General features: G+C 36.3%; 1 protein-coding gene and 1 pseudogene across 1 annotated transcript; one reads left to right on the forward strand and one right to left on the reverse strand.

Annotated features, from left to right (window-relative positions):
• Window positions 1–364: 364 nt before the first annotated feature.
• Window positions 365–1303, forward strand: LOC114082903 (taste receptor type 2 member 7-like). The gene has a single exon (XM_027924016.2). The coding sequence runs from the start codon at window positions 365–367 to the stop codon at window positions 1301–1303; it is 939 nt and encodes a 312-aa protein (XP_027779817.2).
• Window positions 1304–12125: 10822 nt separating this feature from the next.
• LOC114082902 (zinc finger and BTB domain-containing protein 14 pseudogene) lies at window positions 12126–13355 on the reverse strand (annotated as a pseudogene).
• Window positions 13356–26472: the final 13117 nt, after the last annotated feature.

A 26472-nucleotide genomic window follows, 5' to 3' on the forward strand; every position in this document is an offset into this window, starting at 1 on the left:
TTAATGAAACCAAAATTCATATCACTTAGCCTCAGAAAGACAGTGCAGGACTATGAAAGGGTATTGGCTCAATTTGCATCTTAGCAAACACTAGCTCAGCCTAAATTAACTATATGTAGAAAACAATAGCTTCTGAGAAGGTAAATGGACATACAGCATCTAGGCTAAAGATGGCCACACACAGCGTTCATCAGCACTAATTAGGATTTAATGAAGATAGCTACAGTCTTCATTTCTTGTTCCAGTCTTCAAGGCAAGACCACAATAAAAGAGGTAATGATTACAGCAAAATCCAAGAACCAGGTGTAGATACCAAACTGCTTCAGGTCCACTAGAAAGTAACTGGGTATTTCTCTATCTAAGCATGCTGTATATGAAGGAGAGAATTTTGTTGCTCATAGCAGTTGGAGAGTTTTCAGTGGGGATCTTGGGGAATGCTTTCATCGCCTTGATAAACTTCATGAACTGGGTCAAGAATAGGAAGATTGCCTCCATTGATTTAATCCTCACAAGTCTGGCTATATCCAGAATTTGTCTATTGTATATAATATTATTAGACTGTTCTATATTGGTGCTGTATCCAGATGTCTATGCCACTGGTAAACAAATGAGAATCATTGACTTCTTCTGGACCCTAACCAACCACTTAAGTGTCTGGTTTGCCACCTGCCTCAGCATTTTCTATTTCTTCAAGATAGCAAACTTTTTCCACCCTCTTTTCCTCTGGATGAAGTGGAGAATTGACAGGGTGGTTCTCAAGACTCTACTGGGGTGCTTGGCCTTCTCTGTGTTTATTAGTCTTCCAGTCACTAAGAATTTGAATGATGATTTCAGACACTGTGTGAAGGCAAAGTGGAGAAGAAACTTAACTTTGAAATGCAGAATAAAGAAAACCACATATGCCTCTACCAAGATATATCTCAACCTGGTAACACTATTTCCCTTTTTTGTGTCCTTGATCTCATTTCTCCTCTTGATCCTCTCCCTGTGGAGACACACCAGGCAGATGCAGCTCAATGCCTCAGGGCACAGAGATCCCAGCTCAGAAGCCCACGTGGGAGCCATGAAAGCAGTCATCTCCTTCCTCCTCCTCTTCATCATCTACTATTTGGCCTTTCTTATAGCCACCTCCAGCTATTTTATGCCAGAGACTGAATTAGCTGTCATTTTTGGTGAGTTGATTGCTCTAATCTATCCCTCAGGCCATTCATTTATCCTGATCCTGGGCAACAATAAATTAAGACAAGCATTTTTCAGGGTGTTTTGGAAAGTGAAGTATATTCTAAAAAGAAGAAAAATTTAACAAACAGATCTGAGAAGAAGCTATAATTCTCCAGGACAAAGAATTAGAAGAGGTTTCTTAATTATCTTCAGTTCTTGCATTAATTTTAGTTTCATGTGGTTAATTATTCAAAATTTATTTAGCACATTTATAATTGTAACTTAGGAAATCTCATGTAAACTGACTTTGTCTCTATATCTTTCTCTTTCTTCCTCTTTTCAGAGTTGATTCTTTAAACTATGTTTTAAAGCAAATTATAATCAATATCCTAACATAAACCATGAAAGGGGAGGGCATTTTCATTGCTTGTTCTAAATCACTTCTCCAGATGCAAATGTATAACCAATTCAAAACAACTGTAATAGCATCTTGCTGTGTTTGCATCCTTATGAAAAGCAGCCAATGTCATGATTCTTCTCAAATCATCGAATTAAGCTTCACCTTTGGAAAAGACTCAATCAAGTAACAATTCTTAATAAATTCTGTGGAATTGTATGAATATAGTAGTAATCAATACTGATTAGAATCACTGCTAGCATTATTTTAGGATCATAGACTAATTAATAAAAGATATTGTAGAAGCAACAGAAAGTTTGTGTAGAAATTCTCTGCAAAACAAAGAGCCTATTGTTTGCTTATTGAATAGAATTTCTCCACAAAAGACATGTGTAAGTTTGCTTTTATCAAGATACCATGATAAGATGAGAGCTTCAATCAAAACCTTAAATATCAAGATGTTAAAACTATCAACAAAACATTGATTCAATTCAAGTCATCTCTATATACCTGGACTGTATACATTTATAAGATCTGTTTGGGACATTCCATCAAAAACATATTATTTGTATATGGCAAAGATATTGTGGAGAGATCAACTCTGTTAATAGCCAGCCTAAAGTAGTCATGAGCTTTGTGTACATAAAAGAAAATATTTACAAATAAAGACATTAAATAGTCTCATCAATAGATTTGTTTAAAATCAAAATGAATTTTATACTATATTCAGGTATTCATTTATCTTTTCTGAAAATATAATAGAAAGGATAGAATATAATAGAAAGGATATAGATCAATTAAATTGACAAATTTCTTAAGGTTTATTGAGTGTCTTGTAAGTTAAAGAAATAGAAAGTTAGATGCATAGCCTATAGTTTGTATTTCTTTAAATAGTGCCCAAAAGGATACCAATCCCTGATCCTGACACAGCTAAGGCCTAGTTTATATGGATTTACATACACAAAAACAAAAGAACTCTGAGGGCTGATGGAAATGTGGAAAGCTTCAGCTTTGATGTTCTTATATTGTGAGCCCTGGAAATGTGACCAGCCACATATGCCTTGAATGCAGCAACTCATTATTCTATTTCTCTGTGAACAGTGTCAGTCAAGAGGAACTAAAGTGAGACCAGTGTATGTTTAAATATGTAATTTTCCTTACTTGTATGAAAGTAACATAGCCAGGGTTCATGGTTTCTCCTCTGAGATTATGTTAGTTCTGAGAAATCATGCAAAGGTGAAAAGTTGAAAGAAGTATTTATACTGCTTCTCTTACTCCTAATATTTGGGGTAGAGTTTTCAGGTCTTCTCCATGAGAATGTAGTAAAGGAGCTACAGACAATGCAGCTTGTTTCCTTTCCTTGTGTTTTTGTCCTGTGCTTAATAGATACCTGTTCACACATTGAATGTCTGAGAGTCACACAGATAAAACGTAACATTCATGGAATGCACACTCCCCCACATTCCCCATGTTTTGACTGTTGCATTATAGTTGTATATAATAATGGGACCTCTTGTTACATATCCATACATTGCACATAATACAGCAATATAATCAGGCCAATGTCACTCCCCAGCACTTCTACACTTCCTCTCTACCTCTCACCCCACCCCCACCCCCATCTCTCTCCTCTACTGATCTCTCTTTGATTTTCATGAAATACCCCCTATATACCTGTCTTTGCCTTTTTCTTATCTAGTTCCCATATATAGGGAAAACATTCAACCCTTGACCTTCTGACTGGCTTTTTCCATTTAATACAATATTCCTAAGTTTCATTCATTTTTCTGCAAATGACTTAGTTTCATTTTTTTATAGCTGAATAAAACTTCATTGTGTATGTATACCATATCTTCTTTATCCATTCACCCATTGATGGACACCTAGTTTGGTTCCATAGTTTGGCTTTTGTGAATTGTGCTGCAATAAATATGTGTATGCATGTATCACTGTAGTATGATGACTTTAATTCTTTAGGATAAATACCAAGGAATGGTACAGCTGGGTCAGGTGAAGACAAGTGCATGGAGTACTGCATACATGGCATACTTTAAGGGCATCTGAGTGGCAAACCACTCCCCGGGGCTAGGCATGTGAACAGCAAACTGCTTATCCTGTAGGCACAGCCCTGGCATGTGTTACAGTCCCTGTGCTTGCTCCATGGCCCCCTCCTGGATTGGTTGCTGCAGGAACAGTTGGCTAGAAATTGTATTGGTGGCTGCCTGTAATCTGTGTAGCTACTGTCTGAGTATACATACATGGTAACCACGCAATAAAATCAGACCTGCTTCCTGCTTGGTCCCTGGAGGTCTGATTAGCGACTCGGCAGCCACACTCTCTTCTACCCTGTTCCATGGACCTCCTCACTGGACTAGACAGAGACCATGCAGGGTCATATGGTGGTTCCATGCCTGGTGTTTTGAGGAACTTCCATACTGATTTCCACAGTGGCTGAATTAATTTACAGTCCCACCAATAGTGTAAAAGTGTTCCTTTTTCTCCATATCCTCTCCAGATTTATTATTATTTGTATTCTTGATGAATGCTGTTCTGATTGGTGTGAGATAAAATTTCAATGTAGTTTTGACTTGCATTTCCTTAATTGCTGAAGATGTTGAACATTTTTTTTATAAATTTGTTGCCCATTTGTATTTTTTTCATTTGAGAGTTGTCTGTTTAATTCATTTGCCCATTTCTTAATTGAGTTATTTTGGTTTTTTATATAAAGCTTTTTAAGTTCTTTATATATTCTGGATATTAATCCTCTGTCAAAAAGAGTAACTAGCAAAGAGTTTCTTGCATTCTGTAGGTCCTGCATTCTTCTTGCATTCTATAGATTCCTAATTGTTTCCTTTGGAGAATGTACACTTTTTAAATAATCCCTCTGTCAGGACCCTATTCTCAGCAATGGAGATGCAAAGGTGAATGTAGCATTTTTACCATCCTTAGGAGCTCAGAATCTAATGGTTGATGATGCTTGGACATAACCATAGTCACTATCAGAAGGGGGGCAAAAGAGGATATTCTGAAAGCCCATAGCAGGGAAGGAAAGGAAAGTTCTCATAAAGGAAGTGACAAGGGATTTGTTTGTTTGTTTGTTTGTTTGTTTAGTACCAGAGATTGAACCCAGGGACACTTAACCACTGAGCCACATCCCTACCCATCCCATTTTTTTTTAATTTTTAAATTTTGAGTCAGCTTCTCAATAAGTTGCTTGGGGCCTTGCTAAGTTGCTGAGGTTGGCTTTGAACTTGTGATCCTCCAACCTCAGTCTCCCGAGTTGTTGAAATTACAAGTGTGTGCCTCCATGCCCAGCATAACATAGGATCTTGACCATGGACATTGGAGAGTGGAGAAAGGTATAATGAAACCATGGCTAACTATATGCATTATCACAGTATTTTCAGTGGTTTAGGAACACTGAGTAATACAGTAAGATTTAAATGAAGATTAAAAACAGAAAGTTTCTTTCACTTTCATCCTTACCTATGATAAGTTTTCAGACATTTCTACCCTTAGGTTTATATATCTTCGTATATTTTGCATTGTGATTGTTACTCAGGTCTACTCACAGTGTCTACTCACAGTGTGGTCATATTATTTCAGAAGCTGGATAGAAATGAGAAATTATATCCCATCTGATTCAAATGTATGATATGTCAAGGTCATTGTACTGTCGTGTGTAACTAATTAAAATTTTAAAAAAAGAAAGTCCATCAGGGCATAGAGAAAAACATAAAACAATAAATTAATTCCTCTTCTGAGACAAAAGCTAGTTCTAAATATGATTCAGAATTAAACATAATAGTGAATATACAATTAAATAGAATTAAACATGTTTAATTTTTCTTTATGTTACCTTAAACTGTAATGTCTTCATTAATACCAGTACAAAAATAAAACTACTCATACCCTTGATGGAATTGGCCATTAAAGCCATCATTTTTACCCTCATCTGATTTTATATCAATCTTCTTAGACCACCTTCATTCACATGTGTATATTCCCCATAGATAAAATGATATTTTAACACTTAGTAAAACAAAAGAACTTCTAGGTTAAGCAGAATTCCTAGCTTGACTAGGAATTGAGGCCAGCAACTGAGAGATGCATGCCTGTGATGTCTTTTTCTATTGATCTCCATTCAGAAGCTTGGAAGATACAATGGAATAAATGTTATAATTTGTCTGTGCTTCACACACCCAAAATAATCTCATAAGTGAATTGTCTCACTCCCCCCAGACACACACCCCGGGGCTTCTATAACAAAACACCACAAACTAGGGGGATAGGGTGTGGGAGCTTAATCAACAGAACCTTTTTTTTCCCTCAGAACCTTTTTTTCTTATGGTTCTGGATGATGGAAGTTTAAAGACAGGTGTGAGCAGAGCTGGTTCTTCCTGAGTGCTGTGAGGAACAATCTGTTCTGCCTCTACCCTAGCTTCTGGTATTCTTCAAAGCTTTCTCAAATCCCAGCTAAACAGAAATATAACTAAATGGCACATATGCTTTGAAATACTGACTGAGGTCAAGGAAATACACAAGGTAAATTTCTGTTTGAACTGAGAAAATGGTGTGTATATTGGTAATCTGGTTACTGGTTTCAAGAATAAAGTCTTTTGCTTTAAAACACTGGTGGTGCTTAAGTCCTTGTCTAATTATTAAAATCTGAGCTTTCCATAAACCTCCAATATACAGATGAGTTGGAGTCCAATCAAGACCCTGTATCTCCCTGCATATTCTTATTCCTTGATGGAGATCTATCACCCTAGAAAGAAAACAAGAGCCAAGGCATTAATGCTGATGACTTTATTGGAGTTTTTGTGGGTATTTTTGATTTTTTTGTTTTTTGTTTGTTTTTGTTTTTTAGGGTACCAGGAATTGAACCCAGGGGCATTTAACCACTGAGCCACATCCTCAGTCCCTTTTATTTTATTTTTTATTTTGAGACAGGGTCTTACTAAGTTGCTCAGAGCCTTGCTAAGTTGCTGAGGCTAACTTTGAACTTGAGATCCTTCTGCCTCAGCCTCCTGAGCCACTGGAATTACAGATGTGTGCCACTTTGCCCAGCTTATTGGTTTTCTGAAGTTAGAGAAAGAAAGGCCACAAAGTTTACACTCCTGAAAAGTTTATAGTTGCCTGTTGATCTCCATCAATTTCTGAAACAAAAGAAGAATTTTAGGTAAGAATAATAAATTGGCTTGTGCATGACCTATGCCTGATATCTCTTCCATTAAGTAGTCTCACTAAAATACCTTACATTAAGAGAAAAAGGAGGAGAAAAAGGGGAAGGAAGAGAGGGGGCCAGAGGAAAAGGCAGGAAGAATGGAAGAAGAAAGGAAGATATTAAAGAAAAAAGAGAGAAGAGAAAGGGAGAGCTTGGAGAGCCTGCCAACCAACAGAAGAAGAAGAGAGTCAGAAACTCCAACAAGGTAGAAGGAACACTTGCTCTTGTGAAAGCAGAGGGTGTGTTCGTGTGTAAGGTTGGGCAGAGAGCAATATTGTTATGGACACATCTGGGAGAGAGTTTGAGAAAGAATAAAGTCAAGATTTAAAAACGGGAGACATGAGTAGAAATGAGAGATTTGGAGAATTTAAAAAGAAATTAATTAAATTACTGAAGGAAATACAGTCAGTACCTGAGACACCACTGGAGACCATCTTTAGTTGGTTTTCCACATCATTCACTGACAGGAGAGCTATTGCTCTGATCATCATGGTCACTTCTTCCATGATGACCACCATGGCCACCTCTTCTCTGAAGACCACCCTGGCCACCTCTTCCAGGCTGACCTTTCTGACCACTTCTTTCAGATTGGCCTTTCTGCCTACCCTGGTGACCCTGGTCTCTTTGGCCATCTCCCCTATGTCGCTTTCCATTTGAGCTCTCCTGTCCTCCATGGACAGTTTGACCTCCTGGGCCATGCTGACGATCTTGGCCTTTCTTCCCACTTTTGCCCTTCTTGACACGCTGACCTGTGAGTTCTCTTTGATGTCTGACTTGCAATTTCTCTGGTGTTTCTTCAGTTAATTCATCATCTGCTTAGATGAAGCAACCAGATACAGAAAAAAAATGAGAAAAGAAAAAGAATAAAAAAATTAAAAAAGAAAAAGAATAACCATAAGCTTAATGAAGGCAAGTATGGAATGCACCATAGCCTATACTTAGTGAGAAGATATTTAGCTGTTTTAAAATGGTATTAGATACTGACCAGGGCCCAGGGGCTAGAAAAGGGGCAGAGACATCCTGACCAGAGTGCACGTACTTCAGCACCTTTTGTTTGGTCCTTTACAATTAACTCTCCCCTCACAATTGGTGCATCTTTCACTATTCTATATTGCTGTCCATTCTGAACCTGGCATGATATACAAGAAAACCATCCATAGGCCACAAGACTTCTCATTGTGCCTGAGAGAAACCACCAAATAAAGTCACTTGGCCTACCCCTAGAAATATATGCTTTCTTGACACAAGTCCATTGAACAGGGGATAATTATCAGCCACCACATCCTTCCCAATAGCAGAAAAATCGCAGAGCACCCACTCTGCTCTTTCTTCTAACATCTTCTACAGATTGCTCAGTCTACAGTTTCTCAAACAGAAGGTATAAAGAAAAATCACCCTACGTTGTCTCCTTTTGCAAATTTCTGGTTTCTGTGATTAAATTCCAGCCCTCATCATCTCTTGCATCAACTTTCAATCATTTCTTCAGGATCTTATGGGCACCACTCTTACTTACAATCATCCTTTGGTGGATTCAACATATATTTAATTGCATGCTCTATACATGTCACACACTAAAATTCAAAGCTTGAAAGACAAATCCTGTGACCTCAAGCTACTGGTTTTTCATTGTTGTCAGATCAACCAAAGAAATTCCCATTATCACTCTCTTATTCAAAAATCTCTTAGGCTGAATCATTTTGCTGATATGTGGATTTTAATTCACAATAAGTTAGGGGGGAAGAATAGAGGTATTTTGGACTAGACAGAGGGGAGTGAAGGGAAGGGAGTGGGAGGGGACAGGAGTAGGAATGATAGTAGAATGAATCGTCATTATTACCCTACATGCATATATGATTACATGACCTGTGTAACTCTACATCATGTACAACCAGATGAATGAGAAGTTATACTCCATTTATGTATGATGTGTCAAAAATGGATTCTACTGTCAAGTAAAACTAATTAGAACAAATAAAAATATATTTTTAAAAAATCTCTTTATCTTGGTACATATATACAATGGAATATTACTGAGCCATAAGGAAGAATGAGATTATGGCATTTGCCAGTAAATGGATGGAACTAGGGATTATCGTGCTAAATGAAACAGGCCAATCCCCAAAAACCAAAGGCCAAATGCTCTCTCTGACATGTGGATGCTGACTTGCAATAGGTAGGGGTGGAGGGACAGGATTGGACAGGGTGCAAGTGTGGGAAGGGGGATGGGAATGGGACAGAGAGTAGAATGAATTGAACATAACTTTCCTATGTTCATATGTGAATACACAACCAGTTAAGGTACACATCATGTACAACCACAGGAATGGAATCCTAATTAGAATAAGTTATAAAACGTATGTATAATATGTCAAGATACACTCTACTCTTATGTATAACTAAAAAGAACAAATAAAAATTTTAGAAGAGAGAGATATACACACAAAAAAAACCTCTTTGCTGCCTATATAATAAATAACAAAATCAATTTGCTCGTCACAACATCTTTCATGACCCATATTTTCAACCTTATCTTCTATATTTATTTCAACCTTATTACAACACTCAAAGTTCCAAGAAGATTGAAAACACCACAATACATTCCCAGATTAAGCCATGTGTTTCTTCTGCTTTAGCCACCTCCCATTGTCCAAGGTCCACCGCCCATGCCACCTCCTGTATGAGGCCTTCCCTTTCTTCCCCTGTTCTGAAATCTCATAATATCTTCTTTTGCCCCTTTTCTTTTTCCATAGAAGCATATTTTCTTTTATATGAAAAAAAAATGAAGGCCCAAAATACAGTTTGTGGAAGTAGCTATCAACAAGATGTTAAATTATTTTTCTTTTGCTTTGGTTGAAACAGCCTTAGGACAGCAGTCAGTTCTCCTTCTCACAGCATGTAAACACCATTTTTTCTTACTGAATAAACAAGTTTCAAGAAAAGAAACTAATTGTAAACTAAATCAAACATTTTACCAATAAATAGCTTGGTTTTTTGTTTGTTTGTTTATTAAAGGTAACCACTTCATCCTATAATCTTGGGCATAACATATATACCAATTTAAAATATCAAAATTTTCCCAAAATCATCATCACAGGTGTTAATGAAAAGAGTTCTGAAATGAAATTACTTTAATATATATTTTTAAATCCTAGTAACCAAACATAAATTTTAAAAGTTGGCATTTTCTATAATTATACATATTCTAAAATAAATGACTAATCCTATCTTACAGAGCATACTTCAAACTATTGTTGCCATTTCCATATATTCCCAAGGCAGTGGTTTAAAGGACATTTAGTATATCATATCTGAAACAAAGTTTACAATTCTGATTTACAGCTATGAAAAAGCAATTGAGTTCTATTTAAAACTGTAACCAATTATGAAATATACTTCAAAAATAAACATTTGGTCTGATAGTTTTAATATTGTTAAAAACATTCTGCTGTTTGTTACTCATGGAAGTTACTTTAGTCCAATGTGCAAAAAAAAAAAAAAGTGCCACTGTCAGCTTTTCCTTAAAATACATAAAACCAACACTACCAATTACACACTTAGAAGATTTTAAATTTATTAAGTAAACTCACTGCAAATCCTTTATGGGTAAATAAAGTGCTGTACAGCACACAAAAGCTAGATGACATTCTGTTAAGTTCCACAAATGTATCTGAAAGTGCAAGTTGGTTTCTTATCCTAATTTTGATCCTAAATACAAATCTAATTTTAAAATTAAAAATTGTTTTGTGAGCTGGGGTTGTGGCTCAGTGGCAGAGCACTTGCCTCGCACATATGAGCACTGGGTTCCATCCTCAGCACCACATAAAAATAAACAAAATAAAGATTTTTTTTAATTGTTTTGCATCTGGCCTAGTAGCACAGACCTGTAATTGCAGTGTCTCCAGAGGCTGAAGCAAGAGTATTGCAAGTTAAAGGCCAGCCTCACTAACTTAGCCAGACTGAGCCAATTAGCAGACTCTGCCTCAAATATAAATTTTAAAAAGGGAGGGAGGGGCTGAGGATGTGGCTCAGTGGTTAAGTGTTCCTAGGTTCAATTCCTGGTACCAAAAAAAAAAAAGAATTGTTTTGAAGCTGGGCATGGTGGTGTTCTCCTGTAATCCTAGTGACTCAGGAGGCTGAAGCAAGTTCCAGGCCAGTTTGGGTAACTTTCTGAGACCCTACCTCAAAATTTAAAATAAGGTCTGAGTGTGTAGCTCATGGGTAGAGCACCCTGGGTTCAATCTCTAGCATGAAAGAGGAGGAGGAAGACAAGGAGGATGGGGGGGAGGGAGGAAGGAGGGAGAGAGGAGGGAAGAGGAGGAGAAGGGGAGAGAAAGGTGGGAATGGTGATGTAGCTCAATGGTAGAATATTTGCCTGGCATTTGTGAGGCCTAGGATTTCTACCACTGAATACAAAAACAAATAATAAAAATAAAAAACTGTTTTGATCTAGCAAATCTTGGAATTGTTGCACAGGTGAAAACTTTATCTCCTCTTGGCACTGGTCTCCTCCACAAATCCCTGCTGGTGCAAGGTAGCAAAGCTCCAAAAAAGAGGAACATAGGAACTCAGCCCCAAGACCACCAGCATCCTGGTGAGCTTGCTCAGCCTCTGGTGACTGTGACTGCAGCTTTTAGGGTAGATACAGAACAATCAAAACGGATGAAGAAACACTTGAGCAAGACAACTACTACTTGTTACAAAACAGTTAAAAACAGTGATATAAAAAATTAACAAACCAAATATAAACCTAATTCCATTCTGCATTTCCAGAACTTGGGTTCATACTTGCATAGGGTTCCTGATCAAGCACCTAATAGCACTGTCTGCATTTATATGAAATATATTGATTATTAGTAATAATTCACATGTAATTATGATGATGAAGAAATCAATTTATTCAATTATTACTCTGTGCAGTGCACTCACCAGTATAGTAAGTTTAGAGGAATCAAAAATGGAACAGTCTTTCACTGCTAAACTGGACATAGGGGTTCTCAAATTAAGATCATAAAAGGAAGGGGAGAGAGGAGTTTATTGGCAACACTACTAATAAACACCAAAGAGGACAGAAAAACTGACTAGAACTTAAGAATATCAGTTTCCTTGAAAAGTTTTTAAAACCAACCACTGCCTTATGCACAATATGTACAATATGTACAATGTTCTGTTCGTTTCCACAAAAGCATAATTGCTGGCATTCTCTGATTATGATGGATGCAGTCTCAGTCTTGGCTTCCTAGGCACAGAAGGACTTCCGGCCCTACACCTCTAGCTTCAGGCTGTTTGGACTGCCGCTGCACTCAGCAGCCAGAAAGGTCCCTGCACCTGTTCGGTCTAGTTCTAGATGGCGCCAAGGATGACTAGTGACCTCTCTCTGGGCATATTGTTCTGGTGCCCCTTCAGATCAAATGCCTTGGCAAATGTTTTGGTGCAGGAGTCAACACAAAGGACTGTCCCCTCTCTGTCTCCTTTCATGGTCCTTGAGGTGGGACTTGTGTTTGAAGGCTTTGTCACACCTGTGACAGAATGACTGTCCTTTGTTTCTGTGAACTCTCTAGTGTTTCTTCAAAATAAATGATTTTCCACACAACTCACAACTACAGGCCCTATAATTCCATGTGGATTTTTAGGTGTTCTTCCAGGTGGACCTTCTTCTGTACATATTTCACAAACAAACATCCTGTCCATTGTGTGGAGTTTTTCCTGCTTCCTCAATCTGCTTTCATCAGGAAACATCTTAAAACTTGCTTGGCAGACAGTCAGCTCCCAGTGGTGACCATACAGGAAATACTCAAACTTCATGCCCCTGGCGGCTCTTGTCCAGCCTGGCACCTGTTCATCTTTCATGCCACGTGTTTCATCCTTAAATGTTAAAGCCTGAGGGTTCTGGAACCCTTAATCTTTGGACTCTGGGTTTTTCATGGATTTTACTTCCTGGTCATAGCAATTGACTTTTGCAACTTCCTTGATCCCCTGTTCTTTCAAAATCACTTCCTGAACCCTGACTGAAGTTGTAGGTCACTTACCGTCCTCCTGACATGCCATCAGAAGGACTGTCATCCTGATCTCCAATTTCTTCCACATCATCATCCTGAGTGTCAGCAGTCTCTCCAGTGGGGCAATTTATGTTGAGACACACTTCTCCTTGACTGACTGGTATTTTCATTAGAATTAGATGCATCTCACTTCTGAGAACAGAGTTTATCCAAAAATCAGATGCCAAGAATATGACTCAAGTACATCATTAACATCTCTCTTTTTCAGAGAAATCTTTGCTGTATACATGCAGATCTTGACTTCTTCAAATACACCAGAACAAAGAAAATTTACTATCTGTTTCCTAAGATCTATTTACCTCCCGTTTTTTTTTTAAAAAAAAAGCTTTTTAACATAAGTGCTGCAGGCTGGGAGAACACATCTGTGTGCTCTGAATTTCACATCTTCAACCACAATTTTTATATCACAAAATTCTTCTTCAAGGCATTGTTTGTTTGGTGTTTTCAGGAGCAGAGTTTTAGAAGTGTTGTTATTTGGTTGGGTGGTTTCAGACATACTGATGAAAAACTCCATGAACAACTCAGTTGACTATTTTAATACCTGAAGCACCAAAATATTCAAATCAGAATAAGTCTGATCATGGGCACACCAGACTTGTAGCCAGGCACAGTCATGGACACTGCACACACACACACACACACACACACACACACAAGCTCCCTGCATTTACTAGCATGCAGGCTGGATTGGAATGGACACACAGTGCAGGAACACTTGGGTGGCAGTGTTTTGGCTTTTTTCTTTATGTTTTTTTTTTTTTTTTTTTAGTTTGGGGAAGAGCTGAGGTACAAAGGGTCCACATCCATGATGGTAGCAGCCTTCTCCTGCAGGTGCACAACCTGCCTTCCCAACTGTGAACCCTTTTGCCCCTTTTTCTGACAATATATCCAAGCATCATCTTCCAAAAGATTTTGAGTTCTTCAAGACCAATAACAATACTTCATTCACCTTTGTATTCCCAGTGCTGAGCAAAGATCCCTGCCAAGGGGATTGCTAAATATTAAATTTTACTGAATTAGTGGTGGAAGAATGCAGATAAAACCTTCCAGGAATTCCCAAATAGGCATGCCATCACAAAGAAAGCCAAGGACAGGACCTTAAACAAGAAAAAAAATCAGAACAAGCAACCCCGTACTGAACCTCAGAACATTCTTAAATCCAAAGCAAATATCTCTCCCTCCTTTTCTCCCTCTCTCCCTCTCTTGTTTTTGGTTTGGATATATTTTCTTGGTTTCTGGTTTTAGATTTTATATTCCTTCTATGATGTAGAACTAAAACTGTATGGCAGACTGATTGAGAAAGTAAGTTTTAAAGGTTAAATATAATGTTTTTATTCTTTAAAACTACGGGAATTTAGCCAGGTGTGGTGGCACATGCCTATAATCCCAGCAACTGGGGAGGGTGAGGCAGAAGGATCTCAAGTTCAAAGCCACTTAGCAAGGCCCTAAGCAACTCAGCAAGGCCCTAAGCAACTCAGAGAAACCCTGTCTCAAAACAAAATATAAAAAAGGGCTTGGGATGTGGCTCAGTGGTTAAACATCCCTGGGTTCCATCCCGCGTACCAAAAAAAAAAAAAAAAAAGAACTACAGGAATTTTAAATTATATCAGTAACCCAGAGGCTCCTAGACTCCATTTAGAAAAACTCTCAATAACTTATTTGAATTCAAAATAGCTCACATGGCATTTGGGGCTCTTCTTCCTTTTGAGCAGCTCCTGAAAAGAAAGAACAAAGGAAGGATGAAATTTGAAATGATCTTAGAAAGTGAATGGAAGCATCACTGACAAGTCAGGAACTAGAAAAAAATCACTAAGCATAAAGACTTTTGTTAAGCAATCAAATTGTTTGTTAATTCATTTTTATTCAATTCTGCTATTGCTCTCTCATGTACTCTGGTTCTTATTTTATATCTTTCTTCTACACCCACTCCTTCACTCATATCATTTAAACTGACTTCAAATTCCTCAATTGAAGTGTGCATGATTAATAATGGCTTTAAAATTCATGTATTCAGAAAAATCAGCTTGTAAGCAGATGTCAGGGCTTTTGAATTAAAAAATGAGTCATTAGTGCTAAAAGTTCAGAGTGGAATAACAAAGTGCAATGGTAAATGCACTCATGAAAAAACTATACTACTTTAGGTAAATTATGGGATATCTTTATGCTTTTAGTTAGTTATATGTCAATGGAGAAGAAATCTTTGCAAATGTAAAGGGCTTACTTTACTCAGTTGCTAGCCGTTGTTTGCAGAAGGATTTGGAGAAATTCATGCCTATGCTCTGCTCATGTCCAGACACTGTTTGAATCTCTGATACAAGGGGTCCCAGTGTGAAAAGAAAGGAGATGGTGCATATTTAACACATCACTGAGGACTACTGAACCATATGGTCTTGTTATTCCTTGTGCCCTTTAGGACTCCCTAAACCAAATTTTTTTTTTGTACTTGTAGTTGAACCTAGGGGCACTTAATCACTGAGCCACATTTGCAGCCCTTTTTTATATTTTATTCAGAGATAGGGTTGCTCAGGGCCTCTCTAAATTTCTGAGACTAGCTTTGAACTCATGATCCTCCTGCCTCAGCCTCCTGAGTCTCTGGGATCACAGGTATATGTCACCACTCCAAGCTCCAATATTTAGGAACTTTTAAGAAACAACAGATTAAGAAAAAAGTATGATAGGTTCTGAAGAAAAAAGAAACATGCTGGGCATGGTGGCACACACATGTAATCCCAGGGACTCAGGAAGCTGAGGCAGGAAGGTTGCAGGTCCAAAGCTAACCTCAGCAATTTAACAAGGCTGTAAGCAACCTAGCCAGACCCTGTCTCAAAATAAAAAATAAAAAGGGCTGAGGATATTGCTCAGTGGTTACGTGCCCTTGGGCTCAATCTCTAGTGCCAAAAGAAAAAAAGAAAGAAAAGAAAAGAAAAACATATTTTAGTAAGGATTTACCTGTTTTTAGAAGAGATTCATGAAGTGTATCTAGGATTTTAGAAAGAAAAAAATAAATAAGACAAATAAAGCATGATTTAATGGAATCCAGTTATGCATTTGTAAAAAGACAAGTAGATTTACATACAAGTTAAGAAAATGCCTAAGAGAACTCTATGAAAAAAATATAAATGATTTGGATACAATGAATAAACCCTTGCCAAGTAGAGCCCTAATCCTGAACATTGATTCTGAACAAGAGATGAAAAGAAGGTCAAATATTTGACAAATTTGCATTAGAAGTAACGAAATGGGGAACCACAATACTTGCAGACAAAATAAAGATGCTGAACAGAGAAAATTTGAGAATCAGAGCCATCCATAGCCATACAGCTCACTGTCTACATTCACATTACTTTGCTATCCAGAACACTCTTACCCAGCAGACAAACTGTTCAAATAACTATTGATTACTTCAAGAACTTGCCCAAAACTCATTTAAACAAGCATAAGTCTGTTCAACTCTTCCATGCCATTGATTGCTTATTCTCCCAGACTCTACATATAACCTCAGGACCCTTGTCTCAGAATCTTATAAATTTTATCCACTCCAAACAAAATCTTCATGAAACCAAACTCAAACCTTCATTTTTAAATATTCCATCTTTGTTCTTCCCCTCCAAGGCACTATTAAGGCAAAGTAGCACTCTCCCTCATCATGTTAAGAATAAACTTCCTTTTGCTCATCAAAATGTTGTTTTGGTGGTATTTTGAGGTATTGAACATTTGACCACCTTTTAAGCTACACTTTCCTTTGAAGGTTCCTTACATTTTGGCAAACCAAATGTTCTAGGAGATAACTCAGACACAACCCTGCACTATATTACACTGTGAAATGTCTTGGGGTAATGGGTGACTTTGGGAAGAAAGGCAAGAAATAATTCATCACCAAGAAGAGACAGGAGCAAAGGAATTTCTGTGTTGGATAGGGAGATTAACTTGAATATATTCACTGTACTTAGGACAAAACCAAGTAATTTCAAATAAAGTGAAAGCTAAAATAGTGGTCACAGAGTGAGAGAAAGATCATGGGCTTTGAAAACCAATAGGGTTGTGTCTATAATATAGCTATGCCACATGCTAGTTACATAAGCTCTGAAAAGTACTTAAAAAGTTAGGGAACAAATGTAAAATTTAGATAATAATATTTACCTCAAATGGTTACAGTGAATAATTAATGACATACTCTATGTAAAAGAAAACACAACAATTCATAGCACATACTTCTTTTGAAATATCTTTTCTCAGAATTTTATTGTTGCTCTCCATCTAATACCCAAACTATCACAACAGAAGTTGAGGCTCATAGTATGTTATCATAGACTTTGAAAGATATCTGGTTTGGAAATCTTTTTCCATAAGCAACAAATTTGTCGCAGAATATGATAACCAATTTAAAACTCAAATAGCCTATTATAATTTCATCCATTGTTTAATACTGTGAGCAGTAAATAAGTTAATATTTTTAATATGCCCATTTTCTTAACTCAGGCTGCTTCTATATAGTGTGACAACATTTGATAAGAAAAAAATATGATTCTAGCTTTTCATTGTTTATCTTATAAGGGATTTGGTATTTGGATATTGACAATCATTTAAAAAATAATGTGAATTTTTTCTCTGTATCTGCATATTTGATGCCATCCATCTTCTGTATGTGAAAGAGTCACAGATTCATAATTAGCCTTTACTTTTATTATATATAAATTCTTTCATTATTACCTAAAATGACCCATTTCTAGAAATCCATAAGTTTACTCTGAATTCTCGTCTGAGAGTTGCATGGCTAGATTTGTGTGTTAAAATGATTAGTGATATAAATGAAAAGTTTAATAATTCCTGTATAACATTAAAATTTTGATTAAATAAATAAAAATTTAATCAAAATTTCCAATACAGGTTTTCAAGTGTTTGATGTCAAAGAAACAAGATATCTAGATGAATTGTAGAAATTTTATTCAATATAGAGGCCCTGTTATACACAAGTGAATATCTGAAGATCTATATGTTATGATCATAAAATCTATACCATTAAGATGCTGTTTTAAGATGTAGGCATAGGCAAAGATTTTCAGAGAGATATGTGCTATCAGTGAAAAATAATATAGAAACTAATGTTGCCTCCACTTTTAGTAACCTACTCTCTGAATATAAACTACTGAATTTCTGAAAAGGTCAATTAAACTCAACTCTTCTCCACACATTTTCACCCCATTTTCTGTTGTAAGACTCCTACTTCTTCTTACCATCATCTGTCCTGTGAGCTGAGCTCAGGGCCAGCAGGGCCATTGAGAGCAGGACCAGCAGCATCCTGATGGTAGCCATGGCGTCTCTCTCCCTTGATACTGGAGAAACTTCTTTATAAGACCCAGAAGAACAATGTCACTTTTGAAGCTCGTGTATTGGACACTTCTCACCCATATCTAAGTTTCCAGACTTGCAGAGTTGAGTTAAAGGGCTAAACAGGTTTCTCAAGAGAAAACCATCAATTTCCTTGGGTTATTTAAAACAAACAATTGGTCATTCTCCTCAACAATTAGTTCTAATTACAAGTATTAATAGTTGTCTTTCATATTTTAGTATTCCATCCAGGACCATGATTTCATGTTCTGTTACTAGATCTAACATTGTTCAAGCTGTCCATATGCCAATTCCTTCAGGCCCCTTTCCTATAGGATGAGCTAACAGAATCCTCATTAAATGAAAGGCTAAAATAACAGAAATATAATCACAAGATGAAAAAACAACAAAGGGTAAAGAAAGTCTAGGTTAAGTTATCTTGCATGGCTTGAAAAAAAAAATGAAAGCAGTTGCCACTAAGAAACTAAACCCAACTTCAGACTCTGAAGACTATAGTTGTTCAGAATATGCTTGAATTCATAAATTGAATAGACCAAGAAATTTTATAACAAAAAATTGTCAGAATAATGAGTGAGTTGGAAAATAATATCCTGTAAGACTCACTGAGTTAATTAAAGGTGTTCAGTTGAGAAAGAGAAGAGTATGAATAAGAATATTGTTCTGAAGTTGCACAATATGCAGAGCAATCTCATTTGTATAGCCCTGGAAAATGTCAAAGGAGTTATTGATTTATAAAAGGAAGACATTTGGGTGACTTGGGAGGCAGCAACAGGAACATGGAAAGTTCGAGGCCAGCCTCAGCAACTTAGCAAGGCCCTTAGTAACTTAGCCATACCCTGTCTCAGAATAAAAAATAAAAAGGACTAGGGGTGTGCCTCAGGGGTTAAGTACCCCTGGGTTCAAACTCCAGTACCAAAAAAAAAAAAAAAAAAAGAAGGAGGAGGAGGAGAAGGAAAGAAGAAAGAGAAGGAAAGAAGGGAAGGAAGGAAGGAAGGAAGGAAGGGGAAAGAAAATTATATACAAAATAGATAACTATATATAAAATAATTCCTTAGAAGTATTTAAATTGTCTTAGATGATTTTATTTAATTTTAAATTGTCTTAAGTTATCTTATAATCATATGAAAATGAATTTCTTAGAATTATTAAAATTTGAATGGCTGGGGTTGTAGCTCAGTAGTAGAACTCTCCTAGCACATGTGAGGTACTGGGTTCAATCCTCAGCACCACATAAAAATAAATAAATAAAATAAAGATATTGTGTTCATCTACAACTAAATTTTTTTAATATTAAAATTTGAAATAATAGATTGAATTCTCCAGAGAAAATTAACTACTTATTCCTGAATGTGCTCAGGCATTCAAGGAATCTATAACTAGCATGTAAAAATTGAGACTAATGGAAGTAGAATCGTTTGTGATCAGCTCTCTCTAAAATGCTATCCATGGAAGTCTTCTATTTTCTCTAGATGAAAATCAAAAGTGTTGCATGACTTCTCTGATTACTCTTTTTTTTTTTTTTTCAGTATATGGGATTGAACCCAGAGGTGCTTAACCACCGAGGCACATCCTTTTAAACGTTTTATTAGAGACAGTGTCTCACTAAGTTTCTTAGGGCCTCTTGAAGTTGCTAAGGCTAACTTTTAACCTGCAATCCTCCTACCTCAGCCTCCCAAGCTTCTGGGATTACTTACAGGCATGGGCCATCATGCCCGGCCCTCTGATCACTCTTAAATAATAAAAAATGAAGAATCAGTTTATCACAAAACACTGTCAATTCAATACATTAAAGTATTCAATTCCATGTAATGATCATAGGTTTGATATTCAGTTAAAGTCACAGTTATTTTTCCACCCATCTAAGGCCTTCTGTAGGCCTTTTATAATTCCACAAGAGTACCTTCCAAGATTACTCTTTTTTACCTTCTGTAGGCCTTAGCTCCTGATTCAACTTTTATTTATCCTTTACTCATCTATTCATATTCCAAGAAAATATACTTTCTCTTCTGGCTCTTTTTTCCAAAGAGATGTCAAGTTTTGTCCACATGACTTCAAATATATTATTTTAATTTTGCTTATTGTTCAAGATTTTTTTCATTTTTAACATTTTTATATGACAGTGGAATGCATTGTAATTATTATTACACATATAAAGCACAATTTTTCATATCTCTGGTTGTATACAAAGTATATTCACACCAATTCAATTCGTGTCTTCATACATGTACTTAGGGTATTGATGTTCATCTCATTCCACCATCTTTTCTACCTCCATGACCCCTCCCTTCCCCTCCAACCCCTCTGCCCTATCTAGAGTTCATCTATTCCTTCCATGCTCCCTCTCCCTACCCCACTATGAATCAGCCTCCTTATATCAGAGAAAACATTTGGTATTTGGTTTTTTGGGATTGACTAACTTTCAAGATATTTCTTATTTTTTCTTTCATTGAATTGTCAAACTTAATTTTAAAAGCTCACATTTGAGGACAGTTTTATCCAGAATATATAAATAACTTATAAATGCTTAGCACCAAAAAAAAAATTAAAAAATAATAAATGGGCAAAAGAACAAAACAGTATTCTTGAAATATATATATACATACAAATAGCCAACAAATATATAAAATAATGTTCAACATCTCTAGCAATTAAGGAAATGCAAATCAAAACTACATTGATATTTCATTTTACTTCAGTCAGAATAGCAATTTTCAAGAACATAAATAATAATAAATGTTGGAAAGAATGTCAGGGAAAAGGTACATTCATACATTATTGGTGGGACTTCAAATTAATGCAACTACTATGGAAATCAATATGGAGATTCCTCAAAAAACTAGGAATGAAACCACCATATGACTCAGCTATCCCATTCTTCAGTATACATCCAAAAAAATCTAAAATAGACATATTATAGGAATACAGCCACCTCAATGTTGACAGCAGCAAAATTCACAATAGCCAAGCTATGTAACCAACAGCTGAATGGACAAAGAAAATGTGATATATAGATAGATAGATAGATAGATAGATAGATAGATAGATAGATAGATATAGATAGATAGATATAGATATTCACAATGGAGCATTACTCAGTCATAAAGAAGAATAAAATTATGACATTTGCTGGTAAATCAATGAAACTGGAAAGTATTATGCAAAGTAAAAGAAACCAGACTCAGAAAGTCACAGGTTAAATGTTTTCTGATATGTAGAAACTAAAATAAAGGAAGAAAACAAAACAAAAGGAAGAAGGGAGAGAGAAAAAAAGAGAAAGGGAAAAAGGGAAATTCCATCAAAATAGAAGAAAGATCAATGGATTAGAGGAAGGGGACTCAAGGGAGGGAGAAGGGATGGGAATAAGGAAAGAAGAGTGGAATTAATCTAGCCTAACTTACCTACATATATGAATATACCACCGTGAATCTCACCATTATATATATCTACAAGACACTAATTAAAAAAAAAAAGTAAATAGCACAAAGATCTGTAGAATAGAGGGAAGGTAAAAGAGAAATACTAGCACTGATTTAAAGCAAATTATATTCCATGCCTTTATTATTATTTCTGTCTTTGTTTTTTTAGGTGCAAACACTAATTTACATCCACAGCCCTTTCTTAATTTTATTTTTTATTTGAAGATCTGGTCTCACTAAGTTGCTCAGGGCCTCACTAACTTGCTGAGGCTGGCCTCAAACTTCCAATCTTCTTGCCTCAGCCTCTCCAGTCACAGGAATTAAAGGCATGCACCACCAAGCCCAGCTCTGCACCTTTTATTCTTATTTCAAAATGATTCCCAATGTTATATGTAACTAAAAGAACTAATAAAAAGGAAAAAAAATAGTACACTCTTGGTTCTTTTATCCCTGCTTTTTTCATTCATGAAATACACAATAGAGATAGAAACATAGATGAGTAGATGAATGGATTAATGTGGATAGATGGATGGGTAGATAGATACACAGATCAGCAGATAAATTGTAATGTGCTTATTGCACTAATATGTGCCAGACATTATTCTAAGTGCTCAACATGCATCAATTCATTTAATATTAACATGACTTTAATTTTGAGGCAGGAGGATTGCAAGTTCAAATCCAGCCTCAGCAACTTAGCAAGACCCTGTCTCAAAATTAAAAAAAAAAAATTTAAAGAGTTGGAGTGTGGCTCCATGGTTAATAACCCTGGATTCAATCCCTGGTATTAAAATATATATAATATGCTAGCCATGAAGAGTGGCACACACCTGTAACCCCAGCTACTCCAGGGACTGAGGCAGGATAATCGTAAGTTTGAGGCCAGCTGGAGCAACTTAGCTGAACTCTATATAAATTTTTTAAAAGGGCTAGGGATATAGCTCAGTGCTTTTCCAGCATATGCAAAGTCCTGGGTTCAATTCCCAAGACCATGAAATATTTAACTTATGTAGTATCTTTATGTGTTATTTAATTTTATTTATAAAGACACTTGATCCTCATTTACATTTACTTTTTGAAATTTAGTTTTCACCCCTTCCAGTCTTCCAGTACTTCTCTATAAAATCTATCAATATCTTAATAATCAAAGACAGATTCTATTGACATTTGCAGTAGTTGATTTTGTTAACATTTGCACTAGTTCAGTCTTAAAAGTCCCTAAAAGGCCCATGTATTGGAGGTTTGGTTTCCAAGGAGAAGTTATTGAGAGATGATGAAAGTTTTAAGAGGTGAGTCTAGTGGAGGTCACTGGGACATGCCCTTAAGGGGACTGTGGGACCCAGCACCTCCCACTCTTTAGTTCCCTGGCCATGAGGTAAAAGGTTTTGCTCCACTGTGTGCTCTTACCATGATGTGCTGTCTTGCCACAGCACCCACGGCTAGAGGACCAACTGATCATGAATGAGCACCTCCAAAATTGGGACCCAAAATAAACCTTTTTTTCCTGATAAGTTGGATATCTCAGGCCTTCATTACAGTGATGGGAAGCTGACTAACAGCACTTTTCAGTGACACATACGTTCTGATTTTGTTTCCTTTGATGATTTCTACCAAAAAAAAATTTTTTTTGCAATAGGTTCTTTTCCTATTTTAATATTCTCCTCTTAAAATTTATTTACTGGCTTCTTCTTCCACTGAATCATTCACACATTCACTAATATTTAATGGGTACTTACTTAGGCTTCTGTCACTGTTAGATACTAGGTTTTAATAAACACTGTTATTGTCTTCATAGAACATAAAATGTAACTTGAAAATGCAATTTTATGAAGTTATAAATCTAACTTTTCTAACAATATATATCCAAATTAAAATACCACTAAAAATTTTTAAAAGCCTCATATTCTCCCAGGTTCCATCTTTAATTCTCAACTGTTTATTCTGAGACAGCTTCAATAATGGTTTATGGGATAATAATCCTGTATCTAAATTCACACCCTAATTTGTTTCCTGAACTTTGAGCCCGTACCTTTTTAATAAATATCATTGTCTGATGTCCACCAAGATCTTAAGACTCTTAAACATGTTAAACACAAATGTAATTGCACTCTATATGCATATTGCTCTTATTCTCTGCCTTCTATATTTCTGATCTTTTTTTTTAATTTTTTTCTTAGTTGTAAATGAACACAATACCTTTGTTTTATTTATTTATTTATTTTTATGTCATGCTGAGGATCAAACCCAGGGCCTCACATGTGCTAGACAAGCGCTCTACCATTGAGCTACAACTCCAGCCCCTATATTTCTGATTTTTATTAAAGTGGATGCTTCTTTCAAATGACTAAGTCAGAAATCTAGAATCTATTCTCAACTCTTTCATTCTCTTCCTTCTCCTACTTGCCAACTTTGTCCCTATTAATTCTATGGCTCTACTTACTGTTACAATTGTTACAACACCATTCAGAATTTCATCACCTTCTTTTTTGGATTAGTACAACTTTCAACTTCCCTCTGCCACCCATAACTCCAATCTATGTGTTTCCATCAAAGTTATTATTTTAACTTTTCTAAGAGAGTAATTCAGTCTCTAACATTACCAGGTGTAATTGGATCTGAACATGATATATAAACCACTTAGCAATATGGCCTTACTTGAACTCATAGCTTCATATGCCAACTACCCTGTCCAAGAGTAATCACACATAATAACAAAATAACCTCCTCATCATTCCCTGAAAAATGACGTGTGTTATTTATCTTCATGCCCTTTCTCTTGAAACTCTGCAAGCATGCCTTTCTTTTTCTTCCTGGAGAAGTAAGCCAAAGGTATTCTTAAACATCATCACACTTTTCTGAGAAGTCTTCCCTGATCCCCATCAGGAAGATTTTAATCAAGAATTTTGCAAGGTATTGATATTGTCACGTACATCTCAGTACAGTTAGACTTCACTATATGTGTTTATGAATGCTGTATTGCAGTGTCTTTCACAGTAGGAAATTTGTCTCCTTCATCTTGTTATCTCCAGCACTCCACACACACCTGGTACCTGAGAAGTACTCAAAAGATAATTGCTGAATTAAACTGTCAAATTTTAAATATTATGAACATTGTCAGGTATGTTGGCACACGCCTGTAATCCCAGTGGCTTGGGTGGTTGAGGCAGGAGAATCGAAAGTTCAAAGCCAACATCAGCAACTTAGCAAGGCCCTAAGCAACTTAGCAAGACCCTATCTATCTCAAGATAAAAATATTAAAAGGGCTGGGGATAAGACTCAGTGGTTAAGCACCCTGGGTTCAATTCCCCCCCAAAAAATTAATTGTGAACACTTTATAATTATCTTTTCCCTTTTTCTCACCTGAAAAAGATATATATCCGGCTGGGGTTATAGCTCAGTGGTAGAGTGCTTGTCTCGCACACATGAGGTCCTGGGTTCTTTCCCCAGCACTACCTTAAAAAATATATACATAAAGATATTTTAAAATCATTTTTAAAAAGATATATATCCTCTCCTTATGTAAGCTAAACTACTCATTTGTGGTTTTGATATTCTCCCCTGTATTCTCTGGCATTTTGTCTTTATAATTTTTTTCTACTTCTTTGCATGTACAGTCTTCACTAACTCCCCTACTCAAAGTCAAAAAAATTCTAAAGTCTTCCTTAGCCTAAAAAAGGAATATTCCATAAACTTTTCTAACCTATCAGGTTCCATTTGATGTTCTTATTGCAACTCTCACTCACTTTAAAACCATCCTGATGATACAGATTCATGCACTGTTAATAAAGGAGCCCTGGACTGGACACAGTGAGTAGGAGCTGTTCTCCTGCCAATCAGTTTAATGTGAATCTAAAGTGGCTCTAAAAATAAAGTCTATATAATAAGAAAAAAATCTTTAAACAATAAAATAAAAACATCCTGAGATCATTACCTCTACAGATCTCAGTTTATTTCTGACCATCAAGCCTAGTAATATTGCCTTAGTATTTTTGTCCTCACGTCCTTCAAAATTTGATATATTACTATGTATTCCTTCCCTCTTTTTTTAATTATTTTATTGGTTGTTCAAAACATTACAAAGCTCTTGACATATCATATTTCATACATTTGATTTAAGTGGGTTATTCCTTCCCTCTTAAGTCTTATTTCTTTTGACTCTGACACTGAAATCTCTTGATTTGTTATGGATCCTTTTTATTTTTATCTGCTTCATTTATTCATGTCATGTGACTATCTAAAAGGGAAGACCACTAACTACTTTCCCAATGTCTATTTTTATTATTTTCCTTGCAGAGACACAATGCTAATTAGGGTAGCAATGTGGCTGGCTTAAAACATGTATTTTCAGCAGCTCTTGTTACTGAGGATGGTCAAGAGCATAACTTCAGATAAATAGGTTATTTCAAGTCTACTGTGCAGTGTTTCTGAGAAGACTTCACAGCTGGGGTAAGGAAAAGAAGAGCAGAAACCTAACATAATATTTTGCCATTGACAATTTTTACTTCAGCTTCTTACTGCCTGAAAGGCAAATGCAATGCTCACACCATAAGAGCCATCTTGCAATATGAGACCACAACATGAGGATAAATATCTACAGGTTTAGTATGGTAGAAATGAAGGTAGAAGCTGGGCATGGTGGCATACATTTATAATCCCAGCAACTTAGAAAGCTGAGGCAGGAGGATCCCAAGCTTGAGGCCAGCCTCAGCTATTTAGCAAGACGCTTAGTAACTTAGTGAGACCCTGTGTCAAGATAAAATAAAAAGGGGGCTGGGATTTGGCCCAGTGGTAGAGAGCTTGCCTAGCATGTGTAAGGCACTGGGTTCGATTCTCAGCACCACATATAAATAAATAAAATAAAGGTCC

This window comes from Marmota flaviventris, chromosome 3 (assembly GCF_047511675.1).
Source record: "Marmota flaviventris isolate mMarFla1 chromosome 3, mMarFla1.hap1, whole genome shotgun sequence".
Classification (NCBI taxonomy): Eukaryota; Metazoa; Chordata; class Mammalia; order Rodentia; family Sciuridae; genus Marmota; species Marmota flaviventris.

What these genes read in the sequence shown, in the direction of transcription:
- LOC114082903 (XM_027924016.2), top strand. Translation starts at nt 365, where the DNA reads ATGCTGTATATGAAGGAGAGAATTTTGTTGCTCATAGCAGTTGGAGAG.